At 43.8% G+C, this 27,897-nt stretch overlaps 1 protein-coding gene across 2 annotated transcripts in view; it reads left to right on the plus strand.

Moving 5' to 3' along the window:
• Positions 1-26,556, plus strand: part of CNIH3 (cornichon family AMPA receptor auxiliary protein 3) — a 79,714-nt gene extending 53,158 nt beyond the window's left edge. For both annotated transcript variants that reach the window (XM_065401861.1, XM_065401863.1), the window contains 3 exons: positions 19,207-19,319; positions 24,298-24,441; positions 26,529-26,556. In XM_065401861.1, coding sequence (XP_065257933.1) covers positions 19,207-19,319; positions 24,298-24,441; positions 26,529-26,556 — 285 coding nt within the window. The remainder of the gene's footprint in view (positions 1-19,206; positions 19,320-24,297; positions 24,442-26,528) is intronic.
• The last annotated feature ends 1,341 nt before the right edge of the window (positions 26,557-27,897 follow it).

Here is a 27,897-nt window from a genome sequence, read left to right on the forward strand (position 1 = left end):
CACTAGCTTTTTTACTCCTAAAATTTCCCAAAATTGCTACCATAGTTCAGCTCCACCAATAGTAGACATGGTGGCACCCTAGTGTAAACAAGCTGCTGGTGTTTTAACCACCTTGTGATCTCATCCTGCTCAGTGCCAGTCTAGGCAATACAATAATTAAAATGCCAGAGCTTGCTGATGCTTTATCTGTTATAGAGTTCCCACCATTGCTATCATCAGTGGAGCTGCCTCAATGATGGAAGAAGTACTGTAGACAGGGCTCGGGTGCTCAGATATGATTTTACCACTATAGGGTTTCAGCTCTGTCTATACTAAATCCACCAAAGTAGCTACCACTTGTGGAACTGCACCAATTGGGGAATTAGGGATCTGAAAAATCCCAATGTAGACACAGCCTAATGTCTAGTGTAAACAAGCCCAACAAATCAGGCTATGTCTATGCTACAGTGGCACAGCTGCAGCTACACCGCTATCATGTAGATGCTTCCTACGCTGATGGTTTTTCCATTGATGTAGTTAATCCACCTCTCCGAGAGGTAGTACCTGCCTCTACAGAAGAATCTTCCATCAACCTAGGTGTGTCTCACTGCGAGTTTGGTCGACCTAACCACAGTACTCAGGGCGTGAAATTTTTCACAACCCTGAGCAACATAGCTAGATAGACCTAATTTTTAAGTTCAGAACAGGCCTCAGTTGCAAAGCTGGGAATAGAGACTATACCCCTACCTTTAGTAGCACTATAAATCATTTTCAGCACTGATTAAAAATGAACCAGTTCCTAATTTAGACAGGGATTAATAAGGAAAGTAAACGTTATAGCATAGCCATACTGTAAAGATAGGTCTGCTTTAGAGAGAATCTTGTATTGTCTTCACTGCCCGGTTTGTAACATACCAGGTGCTGTCTCCTGCTCTAACGAATAGTAAAAAATTTCGTCTTGCAGTTTAGGTGCCTCTGTCATCAGAGAGGGAGACTGAATTGTTGGCCAGTGAAAATCAGGTAAATTAAGTCTGTGGCAGTAGCAGAACTTGCTGTGATATTTCACAGAACAATGCAGGATGCATTTTGAGTTTTGATAAATTGTTCGTAGGACGAAGACCATAATGAGAACAGAAACTGGCATTACATGAATCCCTTCCATTGATAGAGACTGTAACAAAGATGGAGTATATGCACTTTGTCCACTCTTGTTAGAGTCCAAAGACTGCATCCTTGTTAGTGGCTTCTCAATGCCTGCTATATTTCCTGGCATACCTAATGCTTTTCTCTTTCATACCTCATGAATATCATGACACCGCTGAGTCTGACTCACCAGCTGGGCAGCAGGAAATCCTGCAGGAGGCTCCTCCTGCTGTGTGATTGGTAGCTAAAACTCACATCAAAAGGCAATGTAAATTAGTTATGAAGAATAATCAATGCTTGTACAAACTGTGCTGGAGCTATTTGGGCAATTATTCAGTTCACATTTTAATAGCTTAAGTGTCCTTTTAAGACAATACAGATAGAAGCTTCTGCCCTAGCAGACACTGCTGCACATAAAATGATTTGAATCAGTATTATAATTTTAAAGTTTTTAAATATTTATCATCTCATATTATTTTCTTGAGTATTTAAACCATTTGCTTCTAACTTTGAAGCACAATTGCAAACTGGTTCTAGCTAGAGATGGCCCTGAATCACAAAATGTGATCTGAATAGCTGTGGATGTAGGGAAATTTGGGTTCAGATCTGAAGTCCATAACTCCTTTCTCTAATGATGGAGCATACTGACACTCCAGATATGAACACCCCGAAACTTCAGGGAAGTTTGAATCCCTCTCTGAACTTGACAGCCTGGACCCATCTCTATTTATTGTACTGAGTTGAAATAACTGTTGCCATTAAAACCCAAAACCACGATGAATGTGCCTGGTTTCAGTTTTTGTTACAAACTTGAAGCTCAGATCTGTTCGGAGAACTTTCCATCTAGGGTTTTAGTTCAAGCCGTAGTTTGAGGGAGGTGTGTCAGACATAAAATACAGCTGCAGACCCAAACTTTCCCAAAGTTCAGGTTGTGTTTGGATCTGATTTCGGGCTCATCTCTACTTTTAACAAGGGTTGGGTCCTATAAGGACTGACCAGCTAAACCATTTTCCCCTGAAGTGGGTTTATACCATTTTAAACCTTTTCAGGAATCCTGATTCCTTTACAGGTTTGGATTGGCCTTAAATATGTACTCTGTGACTGGGACCACAAAGACTTTCTTAAACTATTTGATTACCTGAAAAAACTTAATGAAATTGATTAACAAGGGTTTTGTGTGTGTGGTCTTATTCACCAAGCTGCTCACTTGAGCATTTTGTTACTATCGCTGTTCTGATTCAAGAAATAACCAGAAACTTTTACCTATCTAGCAGCCTACAAAAATGTTGGGTAAATATACTGAAGGGAACAATTCTGTTTTGGTCAGGGTGTGGATGAATAGCATATGTAATAACTTTTTCTTTCTAACTTCTGTGTTGCCATTGTTTACTTTTCCCTTTCATTTTTGCTTCCATTATTTAAAATGATTGTTGGCAGAAGTGTGGACTCTTCCACATTTATCATGATAGCCTGATTCTTATTATTTGTATTACAGGAGTACCTCAAGATCCTAACCAAGATCAAGGCCCCTTTGAGCTAGGTGCTATACAAACATATAGTAAGAAATTGTATGCTTTTCAGGGCAGGAACTATCTAAATAAACAAGACAGACAAAAGGTGGGAGATGAAACAGAGGTAGGAAGGCCGACAAAAGGACTTAGACACCTAGAAAATCACTGGAACAGCACTGTGACCCACAAAGCCTGAGTTAAGTGCTAGGCTCCCTATGCAATGCCTGGGGAGAGATAGGCACTTTAGAATGCGATCCACAAAACCCAGCACACTAGGCAGGGAGCCACCTAAGCTAGCCAATGGGAGATGCTGAGGAGAGTGGTGTATTCAAAGCCCTGCCCCTCTTATGGAGGTAGGCACCTAACGTCAACTACAGGGAGGTGCTGAGCTCTGCTAGTGATCGGTGAACAGGGAAAGAGAGGTGTTCATCTGTCTAATGCGCATGCAGGCCCGATCTGGTAGGTGTGCTCAGAGGATGCCTATCTCCAAACAAAACAACCAACCAGGGAAGAGACCCTCCCTTTAGCTTAATAGTTAGGGTACTTGCCCAGGACGTGGGAGATCTCCTGTTCAAGTCTCGTCTCTGCCCTGAGAGGCAGAAGGGATTTAAACAGGGCTCTGCCACTTGTCAGGTGAGTGCTCTAACCACTGGACTATGGGATAATCTGATGTGGGGCCTGTCAGTCTGTCATATTGAAATTGTTCCATTTGAATTAAATAACTGAGCCAGAGAGAGAGACTGACACTATAGCCCAATGATTAGAGCACTCATCCCTATTGAAATTCCTTCTCACTGGGGTAAGGGAAGCTTGAACTGGGGGTCTCCCACATCCTTAACCACTGGGCTAAGGGTTATAAGAGAGGGCTTCCTCCTTCCCACCTTATCTTGTGTGGAGTTAAGCGGCCTCTGAGTACAACTACTGGATCAGGCCCCACACGCAAGTTAGGCAGAGGAACGGTTTGTGAATTGCACTGCAATTCGGGCAGGTGATACCCATCCAGACGCCTAGGGTGAGGCAGCTGTGCACGTGCTTGGGGCAGAAACATGGGCACCTAGGGAGCTTTTACTGCAAAAACTTACTCACAAAGTGAGTTTAGGTGCCTATAGGGTTAGATGGCAGCCAAGCAGGAGTTTTGTGGATCACAGTGGTGCCTAAATCAGAACTTGGGCACCTAAGTAGAGCCAGGCCAAAGTGGCTTATCCAAGGTCACACAGCAAAGCCAGGAATAGCACCAACATCTTCTGAGTGCTAGTTTACTCCACTACCCACTAAACTCCACTGCCTCTCCAAACCAGCATGAGCCTGCAGTGTGTTGAGTGCCTCCCACAAGGATGCTTCAATAGATATTAAGTGGATTAAGAATTCAGTACCTTTCACAGGATTGGGTGCTGCCTGGTTTAGTCTCAGGTCTGTCTGCAGATGCTGTAAAAAGGCTGTCTCTGGAGAATGCTGCATCCAGAGCTGCTTGTAATACTAGCTAATTAGATCATGTTTTTTCTGGTTTGAAAATCTCATCATTGATCACTAGTGTAACTCTATATGGATTTTTAAAATACACTTGCTTACTTTGGTAAATTTCTTAATGATAGCCTGGAATATCTCTCTGATATGTAAAAAGCAACAAAGAGACCTGTGGCACCTTATAGACTAAGAGACGTATTGGAGCATAAGCTTTCGTGGGTGAATACCCACTTCATCAGATGCATGTGGTGGAAATTTCCAGAGGCAGGTATAAATATGCAGGCCAGAATCAGTCTGGAGATAACGAGGTCAGTTCAATCAGGGAGGATGAGGCCCTCTTCTAGCAGTTGAGGTGTGAAAACCAAGGGAGGAGAAACTGCTTTTGTAGTTGGCTAGCCATTCACAGTCTTTGTTTAATCCTGAGCTGATGGTGTCAAATTTGCAAATGAACTGGAGCTCAGCAGTTTCTATGATATGCTTTCTTTTTATTTTCTTAGCTGTTTTTGAGCTCTCAATTTACTGATTTGTCCAAAACAGATCCTGGAAGAATTTGGGGCAAGAACTTTCAGTTTCTGTTCCCCGTGATTATGGTATCAGCTTTCTGTTAGCATGCAGAAAGCTGCATTCCTTTTAGTTTATAAATCATAACTGAAAATGTCTGCTGCTTTTTGGGGAGTTGATGACTTAGGGATTTGATAATGGAGCATGGGATCTTTCATCTTTAGGACACCCATGCAAATCCAGCCCAGCTCTGTACTGACTTACAACTATTAGTCTGATTGATGGCTCGTGGGTGTGAAATTACTTGGTGGTTTTCAGTGTTTAGATACTTTGGTGATGTGTGCTGTACAAAACCCCGAGATTATGTAGCTAGAATGGTCTCAGCCCAGGTTTTAGTGGGCAGGAGTCCACAAAGCTACCACCTCCACAATTAGTCCTTTTGCAGACTGTATCAGCAGAGACTCCAAGGATTGAATATAGGCATAGGGAGGGTAGTATCCTCTTGCCCCTAACGGTGTTGGTCAGCTCCGCAGAAGATCAGGAAGGCCATGTGGAGACGCTTGCAGTTCCACGATACATGCTGCACATGTTCTGTCAATGCACTTCTGTCTCCAGGGCTGACAATGCAGCCTCCTTCCCCCCCCCCCCCCCTTGCATTGTAAAGCCAATGTTTACCTTGGGCTTAAGGAAGTTCTAACAACATGTTTAAAACACTTATAATGGGGTGTAACTTTGTTAGTCTTACACGATTGAAAATAAGATTTTTAAGTAGGTTAAAATACATTAGTACAAAATTTTCAGCTAGCTCATGGAAATCTTGCCTTATGTGTAATTTATTTTTAGACTGTTTCTGTAGAGAGTCTCTTGTTAGTCAGAGAAGAAATGGAACAATTTGCAGTTTATCTAAACAGCAGGACTGTCACCAGTTTGCACAACTTGGGGAAAGAGATTTCTTAGCTCTGGAGGGAGCATTATCTCCCTGCAGGGGATGTGGGAGGGAATAGGAAAAGCAAATGAGATATTTTGAAAGTGGTTTGGACTCTGCCCGTTTATGCATCTACATGAACTCCATTTCCATTATAGTGCTCCCTCTGCAATCCACATAGCTAGCCAAGTCTTTCTGAGTGGAAGCAGCAATACTGGTATACGCCACAGTATAAATTCAGGGTTGATCAGGGTATGATGGTCAGACCCAGATCCAAAGGCAGTGAGAGGTTTTCAGATACAGGCTTTTGCTTTGGGCCAGTTGCAACACTTGGAATTAAGCTTCATCAAAATGGGAGAACTTGGTCCAGAACCACTTCTCGTACAAATGGGCCAAATCTAGAACTGGTATAAACTGTTGTAACTCCATTGAAGTCAGTGGAACTGAGTTTGCTTACATAAAGTCTGATTTTGACCCCATATTTATAGTTTGACACTGGCCTATTTATGTCCTCTTTATTCTATTTCAGATTATAACTATGCCCTTCACTCGTCTCAAGGCGTATCTGTATGGTGAGTTTCTGCACAGCAAGTGAGGGTGTGAATCAACACTGCACCAGCTTGCCATGCAGTAGCTCACTGTGTGGACACCACTACAGCACAGTGAAAGTCCCGGAATGCAGCTTAGCGTACTACACTTTCAAGCACCAATACGCTAAGCCTGTACTCTGAGGCTTTACCGCGCTGTAGCAGTGTCCACCCGGCGAGTTACTGCACAGCAAGCTTGTGCACTGTAGCTTCACCCTTTGGCTTGCTGAGCAGTAATTCACCATGCCGACAAGCCCCCGGTCTCTTAGCTTTAACGTGCCTAAAGCTGTCACTGACTACTGGAGGCAGGCTGTACAGGATGCAGTGCCCAATGACTAGAGTAAGTTCATAAACTGTATGGAAGCGGGCATCTGCATGGTTTGGGGTTCAGGAACAAATTATTTAAAGAAGCCCTGTCAAATTAAAATGAGCTGAAATTGCAATCGCTCTTGTCCACTCTTTCTTGGACTGTGTGTTGCATTTGCTTTGTACTGAACAGGACTGGAATGGAAGAAGAGAAGTGAAAAAGACATAAGGATGAGTTGATAAAGAAAGGGATGAGTGTAAGGGGAGAGCTCTAAGTGATAAATCAGAGATGAGGTGCATCCTCTCCAATCTCCCATTGGATGTGGGAGGTATGTCTTTACTACATATCCCCACTGCAGAAAGAAAAAGAGAAAAAGGAGACATGGGAGATGAGGAACAAGGAGGATCTTTCTATTTCTATTAGGTATTTATACGGTTTCATTACCATAGTATCTTTGCAGTTCAGTCTTTAATGTATTTTCCCTCACAACATCCTTCTGAGGTAGGGAGGCACTATTGTCCCCATTTTGCAGATGGGGACTTGAGGCAAAGATGAACAAAGGAATTGCAGTTCTGTGATCAATTTACTTCATATCTTGTCACCAACAGTGGCCAGTGCCAGATGTTTTAGAGGAGGGTGCTAGAAACACCACTGTCGACAGATGTGGGATAATTTGCCCTCCATGAAGGTCTCATCCTATTCCCTAATAAAGTGTTTCAGCTCTGGCTGAGCTCCTCCTTGTGGTCAGACACCAGGCTGCTGTATTGAATACTATGTGCTTTTAAGCCTACTGAATAGCGTCTAGACACTGTTTCTTAGTCTAGCGACTCAGTCACATTCCCAGGGAGCAGACCCCTGTCTAGTATCCCTTTTTTTGGGCTATGGGACTGTCAAGGTTCCTTCCCCACTCTGAACTCTAGGGGACCTGCATGAGAACCTCTAAACTTAACTACCAGCTTAGATCTGGTTTTGCTGCCACTACCCAAATTATTTATGAGTTATTTGGGAAACTCTGTCTACCTCCCCACCCAGAATATCTCCCTCCCAAGTACTATAACCCTTCCCTGGGTAGCCTTGAGAGACTTCTCCACCAATTTCCTGGTGAACACCGATCCAAACCTTTGGATCTTAAAACAAGGAAAAGCCTTAAAAAGAAGGCTTTTAATTAAAGAAAGAAAGGTAAAAATCATCTCTGTAAAATCAGGATGGAAAATAACTTTACAGGGTAATCAGATTCAAAGAGCCCAGAGGAACCCCCTCTAGCCTTAGGTTCAAAGTTACAGCAAACAGAGGTAACCACTCTAGCAAAAGGAACATTTACAAGTTGAGAAAACAAAGATAAACCTAACACGCCTTGCCTGGCTGTTACTTACAAGTTTGAAATATGAGAGACTTGTTCAGAAAGATTTGGAGAGCATGGATTGATGTCTGGTCCCTCTTAGTCCCAAGAGCAAACAACCCCCAAAACAAAGAGCACAAACAAAAGCCTCCCTCCCACCAAGATTTGAAAGTAACTTGTCCCCTTATTGGTCCTTTGGGTCAGGTGTCATCCAGGTTACCTGAGCTTCTTAACCCTTTACAGGTAAAAGGATTTTGGAGTCTCTGGCCAGGAGGGATTTTATAGTACTGTACACAGGAGAGCTGTTACCCTTCCCTTTATAGTTATGACAGGGACTCTACGTTGCAGCTGTCATAGGCCCCAACACCAGTTCTGACCCCTGCAAGTCTCCCCAACAGCTTAAGCACACCCTTATGGGTATTCTGGGTTACTGTTTATCCATTTAAGGACTTTGTAACAATTAAAACAAGGGAACATGCAGACCGTAGAAAGGAATTCTAAACTTTGTCTCTGAGTAAAGATACACTTTACTCATAGACAAAGCACAATAGTTGCAGATCTAGGCAAAAATAACACACACCTCCTTCCAGTATTCTCACCACTCCAAGAGCCCTTTGCATTTTGATTAATGTCCATTCAAAATCCCAGGATTCTCCTGCACCACACTCATCCTTGTCAGTCTTCCTGTTGTCAGCCAGTGAGACAACCTCCAGCTTGAGAAGATCCAGCCCTTAAATAGAATTCTGGCTTCCACTGTCAGGTGATATCTTGAGCAGCTTCAAAACCCCCATCAGGTTTTATCATGTGTAAAACATTTCTATTTAAAGTTAATTTTTCTTGAATAAAAACAAGGATACAGTCAAATCCAGGGCACTCAAATGTCCCTGAAAACTAGAAATGTCCAAGCTTTCAAGACCTATCCTTGAGAAAAATAATTTGAAATTCTGCTCCCTGTTGACTTAAACGGGGCCAGGATTTCACTCAGTGTGTTTGTCCAAGTTTTTGTAAACTCTCCGAAGACTCTTCCCTTTGAAGGAATCTCTGGCCTGCTGAGCTGGTGAAACTGACAGCAGGTTGGGTGAGTGCATATGCAATCCAAGAGTGTCTCCATTCAAGTCTGTCTCATGTTGATTGATACCTGGTCGTCCCTCCAGAGCTTCCAAGGAGCTTTCTCCCTCCCCAAATCCAAATGGTGGCAGGGAAGGAGTGGGAAAGAAATCGGTGTAGAGAAGAAGTAGGAATCCTTTTCTCTCACCTGATTGTGCACATCTCCTTGATGCCTAACATCACTGAAGTGACCTCATGCCACTCCAGCAACATATGTCATGACTTGGAAAATCTGGTCTCCCTAGTCCAAACCCTCTTAGAGAGAATATTTATCATAGCACAACTTTACTCTGATCATCAATTCATGATGCAGGAAACCACGCCCCCTCTATTGCAAGTCCACAAACACCAAGACACAGTAAATGTGCCATGGGTGGCAATCTACAGAGAGGCCAGGTAGGGGGAATTCCACAACCTCTGTGAACCAAACTCCAAAGCTATGTAGCAGCTTCCTCTGGAGGACAATGGAATCAGGTGCTGTGGGGCTGTAAACTAGGTAGACCCGTCTGCCAGAAACACCATGTAACAGAAGCCTAGTGGTCCATAGCTGCTACTACCACCTGGGTGGTGCTGGAAGGGACCTGGAGGGGAAGCTATATGGGAACTTCAGGGGCAGAGGAGGATTTCACCTCTCCCATCCCTGTGCATACCCTTGATGCCTCACGTGAAGCCCATTCACTCAGGGTTGGCACAACATAAGAACGGCCATACTGGGTCAGACCAAAGGTCCATCTAGCCCAGTATCCTGTCTTCTGACAGTGGCCAACGCTAGGTGCTGCAGAAGGAATGAAGGTAATCATGAAGTGATCCATCCCCTGTTGCCCAGTCCCAGCTTCTGGCAAACAGGGGCTAGGGACACCATCCCTGTCCATCCTGGCTAATAGCCATTGATGGACCTATCCTCCATAAACTTATCTAGTTCTTTTTGAACCCTGTTATAGTCTTGGCCTTCACAACATCCTCTGGCAAGGAGTTCCACAGATTGACTGTGCATTGTGTGAAAAAATACTTCCTTTTGTTTGTTTTAAACTTGCTGCCTATTAAATAACTGACAAGGAAGCTCTTGCCCCGTCAGAGGACTAATAATTTACGTATTGCAGGGCATTGATACCATCCAAGAATTTCTTTCTAGGCTCCTGTAAATGGTATCCCTGTGCCTGAGTTAATTGCAAGCAGTTCATTTTTGTTTTGAAGCATGTTGAATCATGTTTCATAAAGAGAAAGGGAACAAAATATCTGCCTTATTGTAACATCTATTTCAGGTAAGACAGAAAGAAAGCTAAAGCTAAATGACAAGTCTGTTTGAAGCAGAAATATCAGAGCTTTGAAGGAAGGTGCTTTTGAGCCTGAGTCTAAGGTTTTTACATAATAGATAAGAAAAAATGATCTTTCGGGTTTGGGGTATTTTTCCTCCCCATTGGAAAGAAGTCATTGACAGACTGATACCAATGAAGAAATAAATATGCCAGTCTCGTAGGTTTGTATTTTGTCATATAGCATAGGTCAAATCAAATGGATAAGTGGTCTATTATCTGCTGTGAGCTCAGGTTAAAATAGTTGAGTGATCACCTGAGCTTTAAATGAATGGATAGAATGTACCCCTGCCTATCTGGGAAAGTGACCCTTAACCAGTGAAGAAAGAACATATAGCATCTAGAGAAAGTCCAGCCCTTGTTTGTAGGCAATTCATTCATCATTGAAATTGATTTATGTATGCACCTTGCCAGCACAAATCAAACTATTTTCAGTGAAATTTTGCAAGTTGCTGAGTTCTGCATTTTCCAAAGGTTAAGAAAATAATTATTTTTATTTTTAGGTATTGTTACCTCAGGGTCTCTGAGTGCTTAACAAAATATAATGAAAAGCTACATCCTTCTTGTGCCTGCAAAGGTGAATAAGGAAGGGATAGATCACAAAGGTCTAGGTTGTATGGTTACCACAAGCCTTAATAAGGAGCAGCCCATAGCTGTGACCCAGAGTCACAATTCTGTTTCAGCTTCCCCCTTGCTCCAGGGAGGAAGCTGTGCCAGCCATATACCCGGTCCTGCTTACTTCCCCCTCCATGCTGGCCCAGCTGTGCTGTCCAGCATGCTGGGGCTGGTGGGATGGAGATGAAGCCAAGTCTCTGCCCATTCCCTTCCCACTTGTGAAGGAGAGAGAGGGGCAATCCCACAGCTGATGCTCTCACCATGCACACAGATCAGTGCAGGTTGAGGAGTCGGGGAGGGGAGGGGACGGGAAACGGGATGGGACAGATTCGTGTTTCTTCATTCCTCTTCACAGACACATCAGGCAGCTCACAACTGAGCCCAAAGTCACTGTGGAAACAGCAGTGTGCATGTTGCAGATAATTAAAAAATGCTAGGTGCTTCAATAACACTTTCCATCTTAGACTCAAAATGCATTTTATAGATACTAATGATTTCAGATTCATAACAGATTGAGGTAGGAGAGAAGTAACTCCATTTTGCAGATGGGAAATTGGGGCATAGAGAGGTTTAGTAGTTTGCTCATGATCACACAGGAAGTCAGTTGCTGACATAGGAATAGAATCCAAATCTCCTGGTCCTGGGTCTTAACCATAAGGCCATCCTTCCTGCCTGTGAGCTGTGAGAGATGAAATCCTTTCATGCAGTGGCAGGTATGTATGCTAACATGGCAAGATGTCCACCATGGCAATGAGAATATCCTTTGGGGAAAGGGAACCTGCTTATTAATCATATTTATCACGTCAGTATTTAAACATTGTACTGTAGAGATCACTCTCTTAAATTACTCAATATTGCTTTTCTGCATCCTCCTTTTTTAAAATGTTTTTTGCAAGGATTAAGGTGCTAAACAAAATACAGTCCTTTATTAGAGAGTCTGAGACTGCATCTCCAGGTAGAGGGGCAGGGAGGCAGATACCAGGATGGGAAGATAACCAACTAAGATCATAGTGTTTGTCCCTCTTTCCTTATCAGAAGGATTGAGGTTAATGGTTATTTTATTAAAAAACACCTATTTTATACCTTATAGGCATAGTAGAGTAAAAGTTATACAATGCTCACAAAAACTCATATAGTTAAAGTTGGCAATGTGTTTCAGTGGCATCCAGATACCACCCCAGAATCAATGTTCTGAAATTTTTACAAAACGTAGACACCATTACAAAAATCTGGGAAGTCTGGAAATGAAGAGTTAAGGGATACAGCTAATTCCACACTGGCATATAATCCTTCCTCATTCACTATCACTCCCATTTGTTTACACTGGGCAGGCCACCTTTGCTTTGCTCTCTTGTTATCTTATTTAATAGAAATGCACTTTGGGAGCCTACTTGTGATTTAATATGTTTTTTATCAAGAGCCACATTCTTTCATCTTTACTCACTGACTAGCATCTTATTCCATGAGTAATCCCATTTTCTTCACTGGGACCACTCACAGGGAGTAGGGTCCAACTCAACTTGAGTTTTTATCTATGCTGAAAATTGTGTTTTAAGTTTTACACATACAAAATTTGAAGCGTTTCAACATTTTAACATGGATAAATGACACTCCCTCTCCCTGTTCCTCTTCATACCCACCCCAGCCAACTGCACCCAGGCATGCCCTACCCCAATGCCCTGCACACCAGTACTTAATTTGTAATGAAACAGGTGCTGGACTCAAGCAATTTTTTTACTTGCATAACTGACACAGCAAGTTCAGAGGTGCCATGGATCAGCCCTGGCACAAATGAAGCACTGCTACACACCCACTCCATGTCCTCCATCTCCTGGTCTACTATGTCCCCTCGGTGCCTCACCTTGTCATCTGCATCCTTACTCCATGCCTCTGTCATGACTGGAAGGGAGTCCTGGTTTCTGGCACAAATGTGTAATTCATGTAATTTGGATGAGCATCCAGACCTAGGGACACTTGCTATCTCTATTGTCATCGGGCCCTGTGAAAAGCTTCACCTCTTGGTCCTCTCTTCATGTGTTCAGCTCATATTCTTCATTTCTAACTCAAGACAATGTTAATCATCCCACTGCTAATGTCGTAGGTCCGTTGAGCTATTGCTCTTGTGTCTGCTTCCTCCAATACTTTTCACACAGCAAGCCAGAATGGATTCTTTTAAATATGTCTCCTTGCAGTGATAATAGAGCAACAAAGGAACAAAGTTGTGCCAAAAATAAGCAACCACGCTGCTTCTAATGGCCTCCTGAGAACAGACTCCTAAGCAGCTCTCAGGAACATAATTATACACCTGATTCTCTGATGAGCTGTGTATAAGTTACTGACAAACTTTGAATCACTAACCTGACAGATTTGTTTGATATGAAGAAAATAAAAGTTTGCATATTATCCAAACAAAAGATTTAGGTTCTCTTCCCATTGAGTTCAATGCAAGTTTAAGTGGAGTCAGGATCAGACTCTTAATCCCTCAAAGTAGAGGCTCTATGCAAATGAGTAAAATAAGTACAATAGGTAAAGTGGATTGAGTTAACATCTCTTCCTGTTAAATGGATTGGAAAGCGGTTACAGCTCCTGCTCAGTTTCCCACTGGGCTTCTGCCTCATCAGGTGGACATTCATTGTACTTGAGACATGTCGGTGTCTTTCTTGTGAGCATGTTACTTGATGTTCATGAAACTGCCAACCTCAGGCAGACCCCAGGGATGTGGCCTTAGAGCCCTTCCAGTACTATGCAGATGTTTGAACTTCATTTTACTGATCCCTGAGGCCCTTTCATCAATATGAACTTGTCTGTGAAATGAGATGGTGGTTTCCCAGTTCCTAATGAATGGATGTGGTACTAATTGTCAATCTTGCTGCCAATCTCAGAGAAATGGCCAAAGACTGGCTGGGTTTGGGGATTGAATCATCCTCTCGCCCCATAACCAGGTCCTGCCTGACTGAGGCACATTGGTGAGGCAGTGCAAGGAAGCGTGCACCTCTGTTCCCCAGGCATGTACTTATACTGCAGATAATTAGAGGACTTCGATCTCCAGGGCTGCCAATCCAGCCTTTGTCACTATTGCTGAATTACTTGAAAACAAAGCTGGTGTTGATGTCACCTGCACTCTCTTGGGGATTCTGCTGGAGGAGGGAAGCTATAAGTCCTGTCATGGGCTCAGTATGGACTTCGTAAGCATGCAACCCAGGGGCCTCGGTCAAACCTGTTCTTAGTGCCAACCACTTTTTGCAGCCTCCCAAAGAAAGTGGTGGAAGCTGTGTTGCTTGGGTAGGGTGACCATATTTTCCCAAAGGAAATTTTCCCACTTCACGTGGCTGGAGTGAGGCCCCTCTCCCCACCACCACCCGCAGGGCCAGCCTGAGCACGCCCCACCACCCCACTGCCTGCTCGCACAGGGCTGGCCCAAAGCCACCCTCTCAACCGCATGCATGGGGCTGGCCCAAGACCCCCTGCTGCCTGCCCGTGCAGTGCTGGCCTGGCCCAAGCTGCTCACCTGAGCCCTTTCTCCTGCGCGGGGCTAGCGTTGCCGCTCGCTCCCCCCGACATTCCTCCATGGCCCACGAGGGGTCGCACCCCACTTTTTTTGGCAAAACTGTGCATTTGTCAGTTTGCTTTTACCAACTGATAATCAGTCGGCAAGAGCAAACGGGACAAACGCCCAGTTTTGCCCAAAAAATTGGGATGTCGGGACAGGGCTTAAAAAAGGGACTGTCTTGGCCAAAACAGGACATATGGTCACCCCACGCTTATGGCATTTAAGGTGGGCTGGAGAGACACCCAGACAGGTGTGGGTGTCGCAAGAGGGGAACTTGCACTTGAATAAAATATTTGAGATTGTTGCAAAAGCTAAAATGTAATATATATACAATGTGGTGTGTTTATACACAGTTCATCAACCGTCTCGGTGCCTGTGACAAAGGGAGCAAACATTTACAGTGTATGCGTTCCAGATGTGTGCCTGTTGCAGAGCAACGCACACACTTCCAAAGTGCCACTATTTTTCTGTATAATCCAGTTCATTTTCTTCCAGTAGTTTGCACTGAATTCTTCCAGCTTGGTCTGTAGCTTGCAATTAGCACAATTTAATAGCTGTTAAATAGGGTAATCACTTGTTGTTATTCTCACAAAGGCTTTAATCTGGCAACTGATATTTCTCAATAAACCCATGCTCGCACTGGGTGAGCTCTATTAAGATGGACTCTAAAGTGAAATTAAATTAACTCTCTGCTCTGAAAACCATGGATTCCGCTCCCCCTCCCTTCTTCCACTGACATGAAAGCAGATAAATTCCACCACTCAGCTTTAGTAAGTGATCATGTGGAAAAAAATGGCAAACTTCTCAGCACAGACCTCATCGGGGAGGTGCTTCAGACACTTCCAGACTCCCACAGGAGATGGATTGGGGGGACCTGGATTTTGTCCATTCACTGACTGTTCCTGCAGTGTGGAGGATAAAAAGAGTTGAAGTTACAGGGCGTGGAAGGGAAAAGAGTCTCTAGGCCAAACACAGACTTGGTATAAACTGATGCATCATCACTGATGGAGTTGCACCCTATTACATCAGGCCCAGATTTGGGTCTTTGGCTGATTTTATGCATATGAAACATTTGCAGTTGCTTGTTGCTGCTATATGGATGGAAAGGGACCAATCTACTCTTAACGTAAACAGACTTGTTTCCACTTGGCTAGTGAACAGTTTTTGTGTCACATGAAGGAGACCTAGCTTCCAGTTCCATGTCCTTTCCCCTTTTATTCCTCAGGATGGGAATGATAGGGAGGATGCAGGCTCAGAGGGATTGGGATAGTTTATGTCACCTAACAGCTGGATAAAGAATGGCATGGATGGGCTTGGAAGGGAATCCCATCTAGCCATTCTCTGAAAGAAGGAATGGTGTCTGGTATTTAGGGCTTTTGAAATCGGAGGTGTAAGGTAATAATGTGGAGAGGGGGAGCCTTTCACAGGGATGCAGTGGGTCCTCCTCGAGAAGTGGGAAAATTGTGGAGTTTCCAATTGCACTGGGATATTCCGGGGCATTAGCTCTGAGCTAAGGGCTTCTAATTAGTATCAGATTCTTAGCACTTAAGTGAGTGACTTAGCAATAATTGGGTGAACAGGCTGTGATAGGTGATTTTCCATAGGTGCAGGATCCATTAGTAACAAGGAAGGTTTTGTAATATTTATTCCGCCACCACTACACTTTTACAGTTGTAATTACTATAATCTGTCTTCTGTGTTGGTTCAAACATGGCATTATTCAGCAGTGGACCAAGTTAGAATATTCATTTCCCATGAAAATGATGTAATGTGCTATAAGTGTTGGCACATACAAGAAAAATCAATTCCTATGCAATAGAATAATGACAAAAGGGCAAATAACTATATAAAAAGCCAGGGATGTTTTGTAAAGAGAACAACAACAACATATATACAGAAAACAAGAAGCCCAGTGGTTTGGGATTGAGCTTCCCGAGAGACTGCCTCAGGTAGCTCATCTGCAGCAGTGGGGGAGTTCAAGTTGCTAGAAAAATGAGGGAGCTGCTGGCAGGGTATTGTTTGAAAGGGAGACTGACTCTGAAACTCACCTTCCCGTGCCATAGTCCAGCAGAGCCCAGATCTGTAAACTTCTGGAGTTGCTGCAAGGCTCTCTTTTCTCTTAGAGTTCTGAGGAGGAGAGTACGTGCGTGTATGCACTATCTGGTGCACTGGGAGATTAGGTATTTATGATGAGATGAGCGATTTTTTTTCTGTCTATATTAAATTGTACGTTGTAATTGTTGTAAGGGCACCTGGTACAAATGATGGGTCCTGCACCTTCACTTCTCTCAGGGCGGAGTCCCCTGACTCACCCCACTTTTACACCGCGTCTCCAGGCTATCACATTCTGTGTACCAAAAATGATTAGTCTGCAGGCCTGACTGTGTTTGGCTGCCTGCATGGATCACCTTTGGGGACTGTGACCAGTAGGTGACACACTGACTCAGATCAGCTTCTTCAAAACAAAATATTATTGATATACATCTAAAGGAATGTAGCATTTGGGGAAAAGGGTTAAAACAACAAGCAGCCTACATGCTTTTGTCTTACCTAAAGGTTACGTCTAATTTATCCAAGACTCCTCAGCCTCAGGGAGTGAACATCAGTCTGCTCCCCAGCACTCACTGCTTCCTTGTGTGTCCCTCTCAGCTTCAGGACTGAGGTTTTTTTACCCCTCCACAATTCTTTGTTTCATTTCCCCCAATTGGATTTCCTTCCTCTTCCCTCCCCCATGCCCACGGTTACCAGCCAGCCTATTGATCAGAGCATGGTGGAGGTAAAACTTCAAAGGAATTGATACCTGTATTTAAGTACTAGTCAGTAGGTTATCTACAGCCATTGTCTGCCTCCTTGAGGGTGAGCTCCTGCAGTAGTTAACCTTTTGAAACTGGGTAGCAAACAGCATAACGATAATTAAATATACAGAGGTACACATAATATTCATTAAAATAATACAGATGTCTCCCACATTCTTCACAGACATAGTCTCCGAGAAGTGGTGGGGGGAACTTGCACTGCTACTGGCCTTGGCAATCCTGATCCCTGGATAAACAGAGGACTTTGGTCTCCAGTGGCCAAATCCTGCCCTGCCTTATGCCCATGTAGCCTCAGTGAGGTCAGTTTCCCTCCAGATTTACCAGTTTTGTACATTTTACCGATAATGGATCACTTAAAAGACTAAAACCCTAAAAAGGCTATTAAGAACAGGTATATGGGAATTGTAACCCACTTTCAATGCTAGGGTGCTTAGCCAGCTATATGTTCACCATTAAGCACTTTGTATCTACAATTTGTGACTGTGATGAATCCTCCTTGCTAGAAAGGTTACCGCTATACTATAAATCAAATTCTGAAAAGGGGGGGGGAAAGCAGCAGTGATAAATTACCTGAGTCTGGAATCAAACTGTATAGTTGGGCCATGATTTGTCATCTGCCTAGGACAGGGGTTCTCAAACTGGGGGTCATGATCCCTCAGGGAGTCGCAAGGTTAGTACATGGGGGGGTCGCGAGCTGTCAGCCTCCACCTCCAAACCCTGCTTCACCTCCAGCATTTATAGTAGTGTTAAATATAAAAAAATGTGTTTTTAATTTATAAGGGGGGTCGCACTCATAGGTTTGCTGTGTGAAAGGGGTCGCCAATACTAAAGTTTGAGAAACACTGGCTTAAGAGATAGAGCTTTGAGGGTACTATAATTGAAGCTACTGGCACAGGATAAGATGTCTCTAAATGTGTTACTTGCTATGGCAAAAGTACCAAAGATAAATAAAAGTTCTGTGACTGTGAGATGAAAAGATTCCAAAAAAAGAAAAAGGTTGGGCTCCATTACAATACAGTGATATAGCTAAAAAGAGGGGTCACTGTGGCAGTTGACAGGGTCCATGATGAACTATTACCAACCAAACTCCAAATGCCTTTTGTGGTGCAACCTGACCTTAGCTGAGGTGGCTCCAAGACACTGCAAGAGATGAAGCCAAGATGCCTACAAAGGTTTCTGCCTGGTGAGAAATGATTGCTGTCGGCAAGTGAATCTTTATGGTTGTAAAAAACAGCACCTGAGAAAATGAGAGAAAAAGACTAACTAAGAAAGGAGGAAAGCAGTAGAGATAGTGACAGGACTCTACGGTCTTGTCTACAGTAGCCTTTCTTCCTTAAAATTAGATTTCTCTGTTGCTACCTATTCAGTTCCACCAGCATTGATGGTGGGAGCATTTCTAATGTCCACCCAGTTTCTCTCTCACGAGAAATGACCCACTTCTTGGGTCCAAAGAGCACTGACACTTGGAGCCATGTTGTTACTAAGGAGAGACTTTTCAAGGTTCCCTTTTCACAAGATTTTGGCTCAAACTGCTCTCTAATATATACATGAGTCTCCCAGTGATTTAATCCTGTTATAGAAAATCAAAATAGTTGGAAACAATCTTCTGTTTTTTTCAAGGGCACTTTAAATCCCAAACAAAAGTGAAACTTCAGTACTAGATCTCCACTTTTCAGTGGTTCAGTTATAATACGTAGCACTTGAATAGCTCTTTGTAACCATTCACTCATTTATTCTCAGAACACCCCAGTGAGATAGGCAAGTATTATAATCCCCATTTTACAGACAGGGGAAACTGAAGCAAGAAGAGGATAAGTGACTTATCCAGGGTCTCGCAATAAGTCATTGGAGTAGAGTCAAGATTAGAACTCAGCATTCAATCTTGTGCTCATTTCTTTAGACCATATTGCCTCTCAGTTAAGATGCACCCGGGGCAGGCACATACACCGATGAGACTTGCACATATGCTTAGTCTCCTGAAAAGCTGTGTTAAACTATAAAAATCACAGAGGTGATTTCCTGTTCTCTTCTGCCTTTTTTTTTCTTTAGCTGGTGCTGCCTGAATATTCTATCCATAGCCTTTTCTGCATCATGTTCTTGTGTGCTCAGGAATGGCTAACCCTGGGGCTGAATGTTCCTCTGGTTTTCTATCACTTTTGGAGGTAAGGCTGTCTTCTATGTACTGGACTATTGTCACTCTCATTTGCCCAATCAACATGCATGCATATGGCATAATGAAAACACAGCAGTAACACGAAGGATGGATTTCTTTCTCCAATCTCCTTTTCTGTACCATTAGTTGCATACGTAGATGAAACTCAGTTCTGCTGTGGGTTCATACTTTTAAGCTGAAAGGGCCTCGAACTTTAATAGTCAATCTGGAGAAAGAGGAAAACATGAGGCATTCAGGTTCCAGTGAAGAGGATGGAATGGATTTTAAAGTTTCTACAAACCTGAATATTAAAAGAAATATTTTTATGGAAAGCAGTATATCTTTTTTTTTTAAAATCTTAGATTAAGTTAATTAACTGTTCCTATACAGTGTTGGAACACAAATACTACAGCAGCGTAGTAGTGCATGAGAACTAGGAAATGAAATAGACTAGAAGATGACAGTGAAACTAACCATTGCACTAGGCACTATACAGACACAGGGCAGTCCTGGCCCGAAAGAGCTTGCTATCTAGGAATTGAATGGGTGTGGAGATGAAACTACCCTCTCAACCCTTCCATCAGGGTTGTGGATCATTGATGCGGGGAGTCTGAGGGATGTTTCCACTTTCACTCTCTGTATTTGTGGTTAGGGTTGCCAACTGTCTAATCACACAAACCCAAACACCCTTGCCCCACCCCTTCCCCAGGGCCCCACCCCATGCTCCACCCCTTCTCTGAGGCCACCTCCCCTGCTCATTCCAGCCCCCCTCCCTCTGTCGCTCACTCTCCCCCACTCTCACTCACTTTCACTGGGCTGGGACAGGGGGTTGGAGTGCAGGAGGGGGTGTGGGGTGCGGGCTCTGGGAGGGAGTTTGGGTGCAGGAGGGGGCTCGGGGCTGGGACAGGGAGTTGGGGTGCAGGAGAGGGTTTGGGGTACAGGCTCTGGGAGGAAGTATGGGTGCGAGAGGGGGCTAGGGCAGGGGATTGGGGTGTGGGAGGGGTTCTGGGGTGTGGGCTCTGGGAGGGAATTTGGGTGCAGGAGGGGGCTCAGGGATGGGGGTCGGGATGCGGCAGAGGGTGCAGGGTGCGGGCTCCGGCTGGGTGGCACTTATCTCTGGTGGCTCCCAGAAGGGACCAGCATGTCCAGCTCCTACACTCAGGGCAGCCAGGTGGCTCTGCGTGCTGCCCCTGCCTGTAGGCACCTCCCATCCCATTGGCCGCAGTTCCCCGTTCCCGGCCAATGGGAGCTGCGGAGTCAGCGCTCAGGGTGGGGGCAGCACGTGGAGACACCCTGGCTGCGTCTCCACCTAGGAGTCGCAGGGACATGCTGGCCACTTCCGGGAGGGGCATGGAGCCAAGGAGCCTGCCTTAGCCCCGCTGCGCCACCAGACTTTTAGCGCCCTAAAATCTCCTGGATTGGCCTCAGAAGCCTCCAGGCAATCGAGCCCAATTCCAGGAGACTCCCAGCCAAAACAGGAGGGTTGGCAACCCTACTTGTGGCCAGATTCTCTGATCTTCTCCAGCCACTTTGTGCTGCTCTGGCTTTGCAGAGTGGCCGGATTCTGGCTGTAGCTGTCTGCAGGCAAGCTTTCCATTAGCATAAAACTGGCAGAGGCAGCCTCCCCCATCCCATCACAGTGGGAGGGAGGGGGCATTGCAGGAGTGGGATGTGGTGGAGTGGAGCTGCTCTATGCCTGATCTTCCACTGGTTAAGGTCACTTAGGGACATTAAGAATTAGTTGCTTAAGGTAAAGTTTCTCTTCAGCAGCTCTAATTTACGCTAGAGCCAGACAATGTAGGATCAGGGAACTGCAGCCAGCTCCCTGGTAGCCAAGCCCCCAGTGCACCCTAGCGAAGAATCAGTCCTCCATCTGTCCTTAGGATAACTAAGGGACTTTAATTTCCAGTGCTGTCAGTATAGCACCTTTCAGTAGCACTACATTCCCATAAAAATTTTAAAAGACGTACATGATTTTTATCTTGTCTGGGTCTCTTTATATCAGGAGGGCTAAAGAATGTAGCAGAGACCAACTGCTGTGTAGCAGTGTGAAGAGCAGTGTTATAGTGAAGAAAATAATTAGGAGTTTCTTGGCTTGGAACTAAAGAGTGGGAGCTCTCTCGTAGTATTTGCTACAAAAGCTCAGTAGTAATTTTGAGTGGAATGGCACAGTGTATTATTCTGAGTTTAGAGTGACAATCTAATTCTCAAAAGCTTGATGGAGTTGTGAATGTGCTTTCTCTCTGGTGGGACTGAACACATGAAAGCTAATAGTATTTCCAGCACAATTTTCGCAGAGGGGAACACCTCAAGTGTCACAAGAACAGGTGTCTGGCAAGTGTGAAAATTATATTTAATGTGCAAGGCAAAAATGTTGTTTGTGGATGGCGAGTGTTTATAGTCATGCTGGGGGGGGGGAGTGTAGTAGATCTTTATCTGCAGAGATGTCTGTGTATGTATGCTATTACTCTTATTATTATGCCTCCAGTAAGGATCAGGGTCCATTATGCCAAGTGCTGTACAAAGACACAGGAAGATGTGGGGAGAAATCATAGCCCCAATGAAGTCAATGGAGCCAGAATTTCACCTATGGCCCCTTTTGAAGAATCTGCAGTCTATATAAAGGCCAGGTCTACACTACCGCGGTAGTTCGACAGCTGGCAATCGAACTTCCGTGTTCGATTTATCGCGTCTGGTCTGGACGCGATAAATCGATCCCGGAAGCGCTCGCCGTCGACTGCGGTACTCCAGCTCGGCGAGAGGAGTACCGCGGAGTCGACGGGGAGCCTGCCTGCCGCGTGTGGACCGCGTCTGAACCGCGGTAAGTTCGAACTAAGGTATGTCGACTTCAGCTACGTTATTCACGTAGCTGAAGTTGCGTACCTTAGTTCGAATTTGGGGGTTAGTGTAGACCAGGCCAAAGATGAGTGAGTGTGACAAATGCTAGAAGGGAAGGAGGGAGAGAGGACATGGTTAGCATTAATGAGAAGTTAAACATCTGGTTCCACAAGTTGGCTATGTGCTGGCTCTGCATCATTTAAAAGGATGGATGGGTTTTTAAATAAACATGTAAATATAATCAGTTCCTGATCCCATCAATCTCCATATATTAGTTTCTATACTGTATTTTTAACAGTAATAATAATACTTCATCTAAGGATCTCAAAGCATTTAACTAGAATTGATCTGGAAATTATTTTTCCTCACAAAATAATTTAGACAAAAACAATGTCTTTTCTTCAACATTTTTCTTCATTTTTTTGAGCTTTTGTTGAAAACCCAAACATTTTCAACAAATATGGAAATTTCCCTTGTGTAGAAAAGTCATTTTCCATTCAAAGATTATGTTGGTGGCAAATTTTTCAGCCATATAACAATGCAACTAAGCCATATAATGCATGCCATATGAGTAGGGCCCTACCAAATTTACGTTCCATTTTGGTCAATTTCACATAGGATTTAAAAAATAGTAAATGTCATGATTACAAGCTATTTAAATCTGAATTTTCACGGTGTTGTAATTGTAGGGGCCTGACCCAAAAAGGTTGTGAGGGGGTCACAAGGTTATTCTAGGGGGGGTTTCCAGTACTGGTACCCTTATTTCTGCACTGCTGCTGGCGGCAGTACTGCCTTCAGAGCTGGGCAGCTGGAGAGCAGCAGTTGCTGGCCAGGAGCCCAGCTCTGAAGGCAGAGCCGCTGCCAGCAGCAGCAAAGATGGCATGGTACGGTATTGCCATACTTACTTCTGCACTGCAGCCTGCAGAGTTGGGCCCTCAATCAGCAGCTGCCACTTTCCGGCCACTCAGCTCTGAAGGCAGCAGTAAGGGTGGCATGCTATGGTATTGCCACCCTTACTTCTATGCTGCTGCTGGCAGGGCACCGCCTTCAGAACTGGGCACCTGTCTAACAGCCGCCGCTTTCCGACCACCCAGCTCAGAAGGCAGCGCAGAAGTAAGGGTGACAATACTACGACCCCTTTTGGGTCAGGACCCCCAATTTGAGAAATGATGGTTTCCCCTGTGAAAACTGTATAGTATAGGGTAAAAGCACACAAAAGACCAGATTTCACGGTGGGAGACCAGATTTCATGGTCTGTGACACAATTTTCAGCTGTGAATTTGGTAGGGTCCTACATATGAGATATGCAAGTATTATTATATTCTTTTTACAGATGGATAAACTGAAGTGCTTATTGGTTCAGAGAGAATTACCTGTTGTCATACAGTTAGTCAGTGACGTAGCTGCTATTAGAATTCAGGAATCTTGATTACCTGTTCTGACCACTAGACAAGACTGCCACTCATAACATATTCGTATTAGAGAGTAAGTCACAGTCACATAAGGAGGATGGAATGTATTGTTCTAAACAGTTAATAGAACATAGGGAGTCCACAAGAATTAATTGCTACAGGGATATATGAGTAGTCTGTTTAGATTGGTATCAGATTTCAACAATGGCCAATGCCATATGTTTCAGAGGAAGATCTAAAACGGGTTGGCAACGTTTGGCACGCGGCTCGCCAGGGTAAGAACCCTGGAGGGCCGGGCCAGTTTGTTTACCTGCCGCATCCGCAGGTTCAACCGATCGCGGCTCGCACTGGCTGCGGTTCGCCGTCCCAGGCCAATGTGGGCGGCAGAAGCGGCGGCCAGCACATCCCTCGGCCCGCGCCGCTTCCCGCCCCCCCATTGGCCTGGAGCGGTGAACCGCAGCCAGTGGGAGCCGCGATCAGTCAAACCTGTGGAGGCAGCAGGTAAACAAACCGGCCCGGCCCGCAGGGTGCTTACCCTGGCGAGCTGCATGCCAAAGGTTGCCGACCCCTGATCTAAAACCTCCAAACTGAACCTAACTGTGGATTGCTATGTCATGGGAGGAGATGGGATTTCTTCCTGACTCTGGGCTAGTGATCTGGGGCATGAGGACCTGCAACCTGTAAAAATTGGATTTAGAATATTAGTGTCACTCCAGATGTTTTCTCTTGCTCTTTCAGGTATTTCCATTGCCCAGCGGATAGTTCAGAGCTTGCATATGATCCACCTGCAGTCATGAATGCAGACACCTTGAGTTACTGTCAGAAAGAAGCATGGTGTAAACTAGCTTTCTATCTCCTTTCCTTCTTCTACTATCTTTACTGGTAAGCTTGATCATTCTCATGTGGAAATGGTACGGAGCTGTTTTTCAAGTAAAAATTAAGCTTGCACTGTGGACCAACAAGAACAGGCAGCCTCATTCCCTTTATCTGGAGCAACCATTTCCGTCCCTGATTCAGGCAACATCCCTGTTCAGAACAGCACTTAAGCATGCGTTTAAGCCCCATTGAGGTCATAGGACTTACAGTTAAGCATGTACTTACATGCTTTCCTGAATTGGGGCCCAATGCATCCCCAAGGTTTCCAATACAATTTTGTTCAGCCTTCAGTCAAAGAGCTATTTCTGCTAGGAAATAAAATTTTTTTTTTTTTGGTCCTTTGGATAGTCTGTTTAGATGGATGTCACTCTATATTGATATCATAGCAAATAAGTTACATCAGCTGTTAATAATATACAATATTAGGGTCAAATCCTGCCCTGTGCTATGCGAGTTGATTCTTACCTAACACTCAAAAGAGCACTAGAACGGGGGCCCAATAGCTGCAGGTGCACCTGAGCAGCTAGCATGCTTGCTTTGGTCTGCAGCAGTAAGGTGCACTTGGCAGTACCTCTCCCGTGGCCTATCCTGAGCCAGCCTACCTTGCATTATAAAGATAGTTCTAGTGCTAGATAGATAAGGCCTCATCCGAAGGTCACTGTAGGTCAAGGAAAGACTCCAGGTCCATGGACAGCTCCACCCCACTCCTCCCCCTTACACTCTCACATTTACTAAGGGCAGAGATGCAAATGGCTGATGCAAGGAATATGCAGGGATCATGTCTAGTTAAGGAGACACCTGCATGATCCTTGCACTTTTTCTGGTAGGGGCCATGTAATTACATTAAAGCAGCTTGACAACACAAATTCATGCTTTTAATTTTAAATGAAGTTATTTTATTTTAGTTTTCCCTCTACTCCTCTCATAGCTGGGATCATGTCCAGTACCCCGTCTCCAACACCCTTATGTTGCATAATGCTTTGTAAGATGGGGCTTGTTCAATCAGTACACTGCTGTGGGAGGCTGAATGTCCCTTCCTGATTAGCAATAGTGATAATGTAATATCTACTCACTTGTCAATTACAGCATTATCTTGAGGTCTAAATGCTGCAGGCTGCATGTTAAAATTTGTGGCAATTAAACTGAAAAGTAATTACTAAGAGCAAAATTATGTCTGGCCAAATCTGTGTGAGAAGGCACAAGGGTCCTCCCCCCTCTTACCCATCTGCTCCCCTTGGCATGAGTCAGATACTGTCTGAGTGGGAAGGACGGGGATTATGCTTTGTTAGCTCTCCTGGCAGTGCTAACTTCACCCATCCCTTCCTTGGCCTGTTTGGGGAAAGCAGAGCCATCGTACCTTTACCTTCACCCTTTTGTACTGGCCAGCAGACTAGAATAAGTTAGTTACAGTGTTTCAGAATTCCCTCTGGGGCCGCTCATTTCTGTCATCCTAAAACATGGCCAGAAACTTACAGTTGCAATCTGGCCCTAAGCGATCTAGTGTAAATTACAGAATCACCTATGCCACCCCTACCTATATTATCAGAGATGGAGATACAATGAAGCAGGTCTGTGGTAGTATAATACGATTTCATAGTTATACAGAGTTACACTTAAGATATATGTATCCTATCCAACTGATCTCTTTATTTTTGATGTTTCCTCCATTGCATGAAGATTTTTTTCTCTTAAGAAATGAAACAACACCATTTCAGTGGAAACCCTGCTTTTCCTTCTGGGAATGGCTGGCAGAAATTTCAAAGATCAAACACACTAGTAGAGTGGTTTTATTTTCTTCACTTTTCAGACTCAGATATCAGAAGTACACTATTAAGCTCATACGAAGCTTGTAGTATGATGGAAAATGCTAATGAATTCATAGCATCTCGAGTGATTTCTGATACTAATCTTGAATCCACCATAATTCAGTTGCTATAGAGAGAGATGGAAGGAATGTGAGCCAGTATAGCAAAGGAAGGCATAGGCCATTAGAGTCAAAAATTAGAAATGGAGGGTAAAGGTTATAAAAATCAAAGTGCTTTGCATACTTCAAAGGGACGCTTTCATATTGGCTCTTTCTCTTTTGCATTCAGCATGATCTACACTTTAGTGAGCTCTTAACTCAAAAATCATCATTAAAGACTGAGAACAACAAAGGATGGCGAGCAACGACAAGTCAGCCTACAGAGACGCTTGGTAAAAAGAATAGCAAGGAGAGGAAAGCTTTGAACCCAAGCAGTAATACAGTATATGAAAGACGTATGCAGTAAGAATAATGGCCAACTGTGGATCTGGAGTACCATGGAGAATAGGCTGAGTAAACTATGCTTATCTTCTGTTTCTCTGTGTATCCCAGTCTGTGGCTTTAAAAAAAAACAAGCAAAAAATTATCACATGTGGAGGCAAAGTCAAAGAACCATCTGCATCTGATGGGAGATGCTGCTTAGTGAAATTGGTTCATCACAAACTGCTATTTCACAAGGAGCAAAGCTTCTCAATGACTATTTTGTACTGAAGAGTGAAGGGGGAGTATCACCATCCATGGGAATGGTGGCTAAGGATGCTGCTAATACACCTGTTAAATACACAGCATTCTGAGCATGAACACTCGTCGGAATCAAGGTGGGATTCATGTCAGTTATCCAAGGATGTTCATCTGACTCCAAGGAAAAAGAGTTATTGTATCTTGACAATTAAGTGATTTTAATGCGTTTTTTCGCACCCATGACAAAGAAATTAATAACTTGCACTGGTAGTGCAGTGATTTCCAAAAATATACTGTTCCTGTGATTGAATATCCAGTGGTATATATTTTTATATTCCATCTGTGATGCAACAGTTTATGTATGGTACAATTACGTCTAAAATGCATTCAGTTATGACCTAATTCTGTCAACCATTCAGTAGCATAGTTTTCCTCTTACTTGGGAAAAAAATTGTTAAAAATCACAATATTATGGAATGGTGTAACATGAATATTCTACACACCAGAATGGTGTATGCAAAATATTGTACCTGTAAAGGACCAGATTATTTTAGTCTGTAATTTTCTCATGCTGTTTCATGTGTGTTGTCCAGTTTAATCTGAAATTAATGGGCTGTTTCGTGCTTGTTTTCCCACATATTGGACAAGTATTGTGAAGGATGGTCAATCCTTTTTAAAATAATTTAATGCAAAGGTTTTTGACTTCATCTTAGAACACAGGTTGATATAGATGGACTGTGTATGCTTATGAATGAATAAATATATATGTACACACACACAATCCAGCTATAAATATATATTAAGATAAACTGTTTGTTTAAAATCTGTGACTAGGGAGCTGGGCTTCTGGAAAGTGTTTTACACACCGGCTATTGTATTGAAAACAAAAGGTAATGTAAACAGTAATTTAATTTCTCATCTCATTGAGAAGTCCAGTCTTATACTTCTTAAATGAAAACTGCAATCTAATACAGAGA

This window comes from Emys orbicularis, chromosome 3, assembly GCF_028017835.1.
Source record: "Emys orbicularis isolate rEmyOrb1 chromosome 3, rEmyOrb1.hap1, whole genome shotgun sequence".
NCBI lineage: Eukaryota > Metazoa > Chordata > Testudines > Emydidae > Emys > Emys orbicularis.